The 10,306-nt window shown below is 38.4% G+C and overlaps 1 protein-coding gene across 1 annotated transcript; it reads left to right on the top strand.

Moving 5' to 3' along the window:
* The first annotated feature begins 6,704 nt into the window (after positions 1 to 6,704).
* Positions 6,705 to 8,563, top strand: LOC122724387. Its single transcript, XM_043959126.1, has 2 exons — positions 6,705 to 7,316; positions 8,498 to 8,563. Exons 1-2 carry the CDS (start codon positions 6,705 to 6,707, stop codon positions 8,561 to 8,563), a joined length of 678 nt encoding a protein of 225 aa, XP_043815061.1.
* Positions 8,564 to 10,306: the final 1,743 nt, after the last annotated feature.

Consider the following 10,306-nt stretch of genomic DNA (forward strand, 5'->3'; position numbering starts at 1 on the left):
TAAATTTTAATATAATTAATAAATTGATTTTTATGTTTTTAAAATTGAATATTTAAAGCGGTCCTTTTATCTGTTTCCCGTGAATTTGAAGTCTCAATTAGTTAAATTTATATAAAAGAAATTTATATATATATAAAAAAAATTATATATACCCTCTAGCCATTGGAATTTTCTCTGCTCCCCACCACCAGGATTTGTGAAGCATCTCGGTCTTCAACCGAGAAATTAACAGAGAACGATGAGCAGCAATGGGCCATTTGAAAATACGAAAAAGTCTTTGTTGGAGGATTAGCATGGGAGACACCTAAGCAAGCCATGAGAGAGTAGTTTGAGAAATATAGTGAGAATTTGGAGGCCGTCATTATCTCCAATAAGGTCACCGGCAGATCCAAGGGCTATGGATTTGTAATTTCACTTCCTGGTAATTAATCCTACAATGATATTTAGTTTAGCAATGTTGCATACTTCTCTTCTTTTTCTTTGTTTTTATTGGGTCACGTTTAAGGATGCTGAAGCAAAAGAAGGCTTCCAATTTATCCTAATAAGTATTATTCCTGGAATTCCAGAGCATGTGTTATGTCAAATTTATCTGAGTAGAAATTTATATTAGACAGGAAAGAACATGACTTTCTTTCAAGTAGATAGTTTTGAAGTAAATAAAAAATTTACAGTTCTGAGAGTCAACAAAAGAAAGATGTGTTTCTTGTTAATACATTAGATGTTCTATTCTCTTATTTGTACTTCAGCTTTGTGGGAAAATTTTACTGATCTTCAATTGAAGGGATTTGGTTGATTTGAATTGATTAGGAAGAACAGGTTTTTTCATACTTACATTTGAAAGAAACCTGCGAAGATTTGGATAATCTCCCTGATTTGAATTTGTATTATCCAATCACCTCTTTTTAAGTTTCATGATCCTAGAATACCTTGAGATTGTCCTTGACATTATGTTCCACCATTGATTACTCTGTAAATGGCGACTCTTTTCCAGCCTTCATTTGTTCATTGCCAGTTGTGAAATTGATATAATATTTGCCAATTATGGTGGGTCCTAGTCGTATATTTCCAAGAAGCGTATTCTCTACTCGTTGATAAACGATTATTACAATATCGAATAACTCCGGATATATCGACCAACTCCATTCATATGCTGCTCAAATGTGTTTGCAAGTGAGCTAAGTGCTTTTAATCAAGCCATATTTCATTTCCAAAGACTTAAGAATACATATCTTTTATTCCATTCTCAAGTCTAAGGACAAATTCATCACCTTATGATTGTTTGGATGACTACTAACTATTTCTGCTTTATACGGGTGAATTGTAGCTTCCAGTCTGAATGAAGTGAATTTCATTATAATCAATGGCTTCAATGTATCCATTGGATGAGTGGGAAGTTTGAAAATGTCTAACAGAAAGAAAAATGTATAATTTTTCATGCTATTGCAATTTAATTCAGTTATTTCAGTTTTAATAATTTAGACTAAAGTGAATTAATTATCAAATTGATCAAAATTGAAATTTTGATTCTTCTCTAGTTGATAAATATTAGCTTAATAATTTTAATAAACATATTAAAATTGAAACAGCTAAATTAAATTATTAATTATCTTTAGATCATTGGAAAAGTATTTAGAAGTTTATTGCTCTAATTATGCTTTTGTATTTAATTATTAATAGAAGGTGAGTACGAAGGTATTTCTGAATAAAATAAAATAAATAAAATAGTGTGAAGGTCTACAAAATAAAAAAAAATATCAAAAAATCAAATCGAATCGATTTAATTCAGGTCTGTTTTTCATTTAATTTGATTTATTTTTTATAAATACTTAAATTTTAATTTTTAATTTATTCGATTCAATTTTAAAACAAATTAACAAACCAAATACTCACTTTTAATTAGATTTGAAACATCATGAAAAATCCTTGTGTTGAATTTTCTAAATTCTACCTTCTTTATATTATCTCACTTTATTAATTTATATTCTTAATGTAAAAATGTTTGCAAAATTGAATGAGATACCTTTGAGATTTGAATATTGTGACATGATCATGCTTTTGTTTTCTTCCATTTACTAGATTGATATTCTTGAATTCTTTTTTTTTTTTTTCAATTCCTATATAAGTTTGAAATGAAAATTTTTATTTTTTTAATTTAAAATATTTCAAAAATATAAATTAAACATTATTTTACAAAAATTCATTAATTTTTTTATAAATATATAATTTCTTTTCAACCCAAATCAAAATATGCTGTAAAACATAAAGATAAAATTAAAATAGTAAAAAAAAAAAAAATTAAAACTTAAAATCTCAGAAACCTTGAATTGTTCCTTAGATATACATGTGAATGCTGAGTAATAATACTTAAATAAATTAGAGCCGTTGCTATAATTTTGTTCATGCATGAATTATTTAGGCAGTGTGAGGTCAAAGATGGATGGCTCTCATCTAATTCTCAAACTTCCACAACGTTTTTCTTTTTTCTTCTTTGTTGTTTTGCATGCATGTGCCTGACATTGTCCCACTTTGATCGCGAAAATCATTTTTTTAATAAATAATTAATAATTTTATTATCAATATTTTAAATACTCTGTATTTTATTTTAATTATTATTTTTTAATAATTTAATTAATAAATTTTATGTTTATTTTTTATAATAATTTTCTGTGATTTTTTCATGTGAAAAAAGTGATTTTTTTACTACTTAATAATTTTAAAAAATATATATTATTTAATTATATAATATAAAAAACTTATTAATTACTCTATTTAATTTTAAATATCCTCATTACAATTTTAAAAAACTTATTAATTAATTTATTTTTTAATTTTAATTATTATAAAAAAATTTAAAATATTATCAATACAAACGTATTAATTCATAGGTATTTTTATAAAATTAAGTGATGAATAAATAAATTTTGTAATGAATTAAAATTAATAAGAAAAATTATTATTAAATTTTTAAAATTTTTATTAAAATTCATAAATCAATTAATAAATTTTTTCATATTATATAATTAAATAATAATTTTTATAAAAAATACTAGAAAAAGAATATCTCTTTTATTCTCTGATGTCTTAAGTTATATATGTATTTCTCTTTCTATATTTTATACATAGAAGATGGATGCTTTGCCTACACATCCCTTCTCTATTAATATTTCAAACGTATAATTTATTTATTTTATTATTATTATTATTATTATTATTATTAAAATTTAAAATTTTTCAAACTAATTCTATTCAATTAATTTTTTCAATAAAATTTAATAACATAATTATCAATAAAATAATTTTTTATGTAGATCTGCATTTTTATTATATGAAAAATAAAAAATCTCATAACTAATATAGCTATTTTTATAACATCTATATTGATTTTATAAATACAAATAATTTACTAATATATATAGTAAATTTATGTTAGTATAAAAATTTTATAATTAATAAATATTAAAAATGAAATATAATCAAAATAAAAAAAAAGTCTGATCAATTATTACCGGATAAGAAAAAACTCTAAAATTAGAGCTGGTAACAAAGACGACCGGTACTCTTAAATTTATCCTGATGGTAAATGTATTTAAATAATTTTAATAATTCTTAGATTCTACTCTTCTAATCCCTAATTTTCATTATTTTTTATCGGATCTAACAATAACCTTTTTGAAAATGGTATCAAACACTTAGATGAACTATTTAGAAACGGATTAGTTATCAATTAAAAATAAATAAATCAAACACCTCTTAGTCATCATTCTCTTCTTTACCATCATTAACAGTATTAAAGAATAGTATAGATTATATAAGATAAGAGAAGCTAGTCAAGATTGGAAGACTTGATTTTCAGTTTGTGATTTGAGGATAATATATAGGTGAAATATAAATTTTTTTAAGTAGAAATATTAAAAAAAAATGGTAAGAGCTTATTTAATATATTTTTAAAATTTAATTCCACGGACTTTTTTTTTCAAAATTTTAAAAATATTGTTTTTTTTAATTTGAAGGTTTATTAAAATTTTATATAAGAACGGACTAATAGGATCAACTAATTAATTAATCCTCGTAATTAAATACTGTTAAAAAAATAAAAAACTTATTTAAGTATACTCTTTATTTAAGTATACAGAAAAAATATTTAAAAAAATTAACTTTTTAATATTAAATGCGGCTAACAATCAATTTATCATAAATGATATTAGGAGACTGATTAACAATATTAATCTCATAATAATATTTTAATTAAAAATATATTAATCATAAATTAAATGATCCACATGATTTGTGAATTTTATTATTGATGACCGCTGGTTCCTCCATCCCGGTCAAGGGCCAAGCCCACGGTAAGGGTCCATCATCCGAAAGTCCACACATCCTCTGCACTGACAGGGCAGGCCCTTTCGATCCTCGATACCAGGCCCTCTTTGAATTTCTCAACCAGGTCGGCCCAGCCTTCACTGTTCCTCGGGTCGACCCCCTTTGGGCCCAGCTTTGTTCCTATCTTCCGGCCCAGCCCGGAACTAGGAGGAAGATTCATCCACCTGTCTTGTGGGCCCACCTACACACGCACTGGGAGAATCAAAGGCCGTTACGCATGGAGCAGAGATCTGATTCCCTCGTACGTCCGTATCAACGTAGCAAGGACAGGTGGACCAACGATATACGTTCTGTTAGCACGTCACTAGCAGACAAAAGGAGACATATAAAAGGAGACATATAAAAGGAGAAATACTCTCCTCTATGTCTAAACTTTTTCAGTTTTACAGAACCCATTGTAAACCCTATTTCTCTGGATCTCAGATCATCAATTGGCGCTGTCTGTGGGAAACGAAGGAGATCTTTTCATCACTAGAGTTCCACTCTTAACAAAACCCACTGAGATCCACGATGGCTAATCACAATGAAAGCAACCTTAACATCCCAAATGACCTAAGCTCTGCCCAAGAGGGGCAGCAGTTCTCCTTTTCTAGCCCTACAACACTAAACAACCAAGCACCCATTCCTCTCAATCCCTCGCCAAGCTTGGCAGGGAATGTTCCCACCGCTACCTTATCTAACCAGGACCTTCAAACCATGGCCCTCCAACTACAGAACACCGCCCACTGGTTGGGGCAGATAATGCAACAAAGGGGCCTCAACACCCCGATGAATACACTCCCAGTGGTAGAAGAACCCCAAACCAATGAGCCCCAACCTGCCCATGACCGCCCTCAAGCCAGCAGCCGCGATACCGGGAAAAGGGGGAGAAGAGATGGGGAAGAGGAAGAACCGGAGGCCCGAGTCCATGGAAGGAGGGTGAGGGAGCTGATAGAGAATGATGAGGCTGACAACTATTCCGCCGGGACAACTAGGTGGACAAGAAGTGAAGCAGAGGAGGAAGAATGCCGCCTGGAGAAGAAACCCAGGCTAGAAAATGAGAATATGGATCAAAAGCTGCAGAAGTTGAGAGAGCAGCTCTTGGCCGAGCTGGGAAAGAAGGATCAGAGGCAAACCTTCCTGCCCACCTCTTCACCTTTCTCGAAGTGGGTGCAGCAGGAGACTGTTCCTAAGAAGTTTATGATGCCATCAATGGCGGCTTATGACGGAGCTGGTAACCCGAGGGAGCATGTCATGAACTACAAGACCTTCATGGAACTGCAAACTTTATCGGATGCCTTGATGTGCAAGGTATTCCCAACGACGATCTCGGGGCCAGCGCGGGCGTGGTTCAACAGCCTAGAGACCGAAAGCATTGGAAGTTTTGGAGATCTGGCCACTCGCTTCATCAGCCGGTTCATTGCCGGGGTGCCAGCAGATAGGAAGACGAGCTATCTAGAAACAGTAAGGCAGAGAAGGGATGAATCACTCAGGGAGTATGTCGCTCGTTTCAATACGGAGGCCCTGCAGATTCCTGAGCTCGATGAGGGAAGGGCAGTGGAGGCCATGCAAAAGGGAACAACCTCTGCCGAGTTCTTTGGTTCATTAAGCAGGAAGCCTCCGACCTCACTGGCCGAACTGATGAAGAGGGCTGAGAAGTATATAAGACAGGATGATGCCCTGATGACAAGCCGATTCGCCAAGGGAGTGGCAGGTAAGGAGAAAGCCCCGGATGAAAGGAGGCCGGAGAAGCACGAGAAGAAACATGGCAAAAGGCCTGAGCCTTACAGATAGCCTTGGGAGCGAAGGGACCAAAGACCTCTTCCCCCTAGGGTCTCAGAACAGAAACTACTCCCTTCGTTGATTCCAGAGAAGCCGACCCCACTTATGTCTCTAGAGCCGAAGTGCTCATGGCTGTCCAAGACAAGGAATTCTTACAGTGGCCCAGACCCCTGAAAACGGAAGCTGATCAGCGAAATCCTGACAAATACTGTTAGTTCCATCGTACTCATGGCCACGACACCAATAACTGTTTCCAATTGATCGCAGAAATCGAGAGGCTGATAAAAAGAGGACACCTGAAGAACTTCGTGAAGAAACCGGAAGGGCAGAGACCTCAGCCCAATCCAATAGTCCAAATGCCGAGAAGAACGGGAGCTAACCCTGTAAATGATGGGTCCAGTGGAACCATCAGTATGATCGTAGGAGGCACAGGGGGTCGGATGAGCCGAAGGGGGAAAAAGAGGAGTAGAGAGGGAGAAAACAGCAGTGCTGAGGTCATGCAGGTTGTCGAACACTCTTCGACGGTCATCACCTTCTCCTCGGAGGACGCTCAGGGCGTTCAGATGCCTCACAACGACGCCCTTGTCATTGAAGCTGTCATTCACAACTACCGGGTAAAGAAGATCTTGGTGGATGACGAAAGTAAGGTAAATCTGCTGCCTTACCGAGTCTTCCAGCAGATGGGAATTTCTGAAGAGCAACTGGTTCGAGACCAGGCCCCAATTAAAGGGATTGGAGGAACACCAGTGACGGTGGAAGGGAAAGTAAAGCTGGCCCTTACTTTGGGAGAAGCCCCAAGGACTCGCACCCATTATGCGGTGTTCCTGGTGGCTAAACTTCCCCTGAGCTACAACGCGATCCTGGGAAGACCTGCGCTGTTTGACTTTGAGGCCGTCACCAGTATCAGATATCTGACAATGAAGTTCCCAACAGAAGCAGGGGCGGGAATAGCTCGGGGAAGCCAGGAGGAAACAAGGGCAGTGTACCTAGCTACGGTAGCGGAGCTGGTCTCAACAGAGGAAGGGCTGGATTCAGAAGTCTTAGAGGTCAGGGACGAGAAAACAGAGGCCAGGACAGAGCTGGTGGAGGAACTGGAGATTTTTCCCTTATCAGAAGTAGAAACAGACAAAGTCTTCAGTCTCAACGCCGGCCTCACCAAAGAGCAGAAAACCGAGGTTATGGCCCTGATCCGCAGTCACGCGTCAAGCTTTGCCTGGAAGCCTTCTGACATGCCCGGAATTGATTCCGAGGTGATGACCCATAAGCTGAATGTCTTCCCCGAAGCCAGACCGGTAAAGCAGAAGAAGAGGGTGGCAGGAAGGGAGAAGCAACAGGCTACCAGGGAGGAAGTGCAGAAGTTAGAAGAGGCAGGCTTTATTAGGGAAGTCATGTACTCGCAGTGGTTAGCTAATCCTGTATTAGTCAAAAAGGCCAATGGCAAATATAGGATGTGCATAGATTTCACTGATCTAAATCAGGCTTGCCCCAAAGATTGTTATCCCCTCCCTGATATTAATAAAATGGTCGATTCTACGGCCGATTTTGATTATATGTCGTCTTTGGATGCAATGTCGGGTAATCATCAAATCCCAATGGACAGGTCGGACGAAGAAAAGACCTCGTTTATAACAGAAGATGGGACTTATTGCTATAGAGCCATGCCTTTCGGATTGAAAAATACCGGGGCAACTTACCAAAGACTGATGAACAAAATCTTCAAGGATCAGATCGGCAGAAACGTAGAAGTTTATGTGGACGATATGGTGGTCAAGAGCCTAACTTTCCAACAGCACGTGAAAGATTTGAGGGAGGTATTCGGAATATTAAATCAGTACAGTATGAAGCTGAATTCGGCGAAATGCTCTTTCTTCATCAGAGGAGGAAAATTCCTGGGATATATGGTGAGTGGGAAAGGCATCGAGCCCAACCCGGAGAAGGTAGAGGCCATATTGAATATGCCAGAACTGACCTGTGTGAGGGACGTCCAGAGACTGACCGGGAGAGTAGTGGCACTTAATCGATTCATGTCAAGGTCGGCAGAAAAGTGTTTACCGTTCTTCAAGAAGTTGAGGAAAGTGCCAAACTTCGAATGGACAGAAGATTGTCGAGAAGCCTTCAAAGAACTCAAAAGCTATCTCAGCTCGCCTCACGTGCTTAGTAGTCCCATAGAAGGCGAGGAACTTCTAATATACCTGGCAGCCTCTGAACAGGCAGCCAGCGCCGTATTAATAAGGGTGGAAGAAGGAGAGCAGAAGCCTATTTTCTATGTCAGCAAGGTGCTTAAGGATGCCGAGGTCAAATATCTGAATATTGAGAAGATAGCATATGCTCTAATACTGGCAGTCCGAAAGTTCAGGGTTTATCTGGAAAGCCACCAAGGAGTAGTAATGACAGATCAACCCTTGAAGAAGATTCTGCATAGACCGGAGACCTCAGGCCGAATGCTAGCATGGTCCATTGAGATTAGTCCTTACTGCCTAGAGTATCGACCTCGAACAGCTATAAAATCTCAGGCTCTTGCCGACTTCATAGCAGAGTGCACATTCAGTGAGGAACAAGGAGAATCATCTTCAGAAGTATCAGGGAAGGAAAGAAAGGAGGAACTCTTCCAAAAGTTCAGCTGGAAGTTTTATGTAGACGGAGCTTCAGGCGCCGGGGGCAGCGGTGCTGGGATAGTGCTTAAGGGACCTGGAGAATTTAAGGTTTGCTACGCCCTACGCTTAGAGTTTAAAGCCTCCAATAATATGGCGGAGTATGAAGCCCTAATAAACGGGATGTTGGTGGCAATGGAGGTAGGGGCGACCGATCTCGAAGTAAATAGCGACTCACAACTGGTGGTCAATCAGATAACTGGGGCATATCAGGCCAGAGATCCCACCATGCAGAGCTACCTGGCAAAAGTAAAAGCAATAGAGGCTAAACTCATAGATCGGGGAGTCACTATCAAATTTCAAAGAATATCACGGGAAGAAAATGAGGAAGCAGACCTGCTTAGTCGATTGTCCAAAGAAGAATTAGAATAGCTCCCCGATGAAGTGTACATACAACACGTCCACACGCCTGCTTTTAGTAAATTAAACATGGTGTTGCAGGTGGAATAAAGCCCGACTTGGATGACCCCATACCTAGAATACTTGGAGAAGGGAAAGCTCCCCGAGGATAAAAACGAAGCCAGAAAGATAGCAGCTCGTGCTGCCAATTACCAAGCAGTAAGAGGGACCTTATACAGAAAAGGGAAATCCAGCCCGTGGCTCCAGTGTGTGAGCCCGGAAGAGGCTACAAAGGTGATGGAAGAAATACACAGGGGAATGTGCGGAGCTCACGAAGGGGTAGGGACATTAGCCAATAAAATATTCAGGCAAGGATACTATTGGCCCACTGTTAAAAGCGAAGCAGAAGAGTTTGTCCGAAGGTGCGATGTATGCCAGAGGTTTGCCAACGCCATCAATGTCCCGGCTACTCCTCAGTCCAGCATATCCAGTCCATGGCCATTCTCACAATGGGGAATAGATATCCTGGGACCTTTTCCCAAAACCACGGGACAGAAAAAGTTCGTGGTAGTAGCTGTAGAGTACTTCTCAAAATGGCCAGAGGCGGTGGCGGTCCCCACAATCACAGCCCGGCAGATGATAGACTTTGTGTGGGGTCATATCATCTGCAGATTTGGCATACCAAGAGTGCTTATCTCAGACAATGGCAAACAGTTCGACTGCAGTACCTTCAGAGCATTTACGGCAAACATGGACATATGGCATAAGTTTTCTTCAGTGGCCCATCCTCAAACCAATGGCCAGACAGAGATCACCAACCGAGCAATCCTCCAGGGGCTGAAAAAATGACTGGATAGGGCAAAGGCGAATTGGGCAAACGAGCTCAACAGCATCCTGTGGGCACTCCGAACCACCCCTAGAGCATCCACTAAAGAAACGCCCTTTGCACTTGCTTACGGCACAGAGGCCGTAGTCCCAATCGAGTTACAGGTCCCCACACATCGAATCCAGTTCAGCAGCGAAAGCTCCAACGAAGATAAATTAAGAAGCAACCTGGATGCCCTGGAGGAAATCAGGGAAGAAGCTCAAGTTTGAACTGCCGCCTATCAACAAAGGGCAGCCCGTTATTACAATCAAAGGGTCAGGGAAAGAAGCTTGAAGGTGGGAGATTTGGC

The sequence above is a fragment of the Manihot esculenta genome, chromosome 8 (assembly GCF_001659605.2).
Source record: "Manihot esculenta cultivar AM560-2 chromosome 8, M.esculenta_v8, whole genome shotgun sequence".
Lineage (NCBI taxonomy): Eukaryota > Viridiplantae > Streptophyta > Magnoliopsida > Malpighiales > Euphorbiaceae > Manihot > Manihot esculenta.

Coding starts and splice junctions, on each gene's coding strand:
- LOC122724387 (XM_043959126.1), top strand. CDS start 6,705: ATGCCTCACAACGACGCCCTTGTCATTGAAGCTGTCATTCACAACTAC. Junction 7,317..8,497: donor CCAAAGAGCAGAAAACCGAG/GTTATGGCCCTG, acceptor CCGAAAGTTCAG/GGTTTATCTGGAAAGCCACC.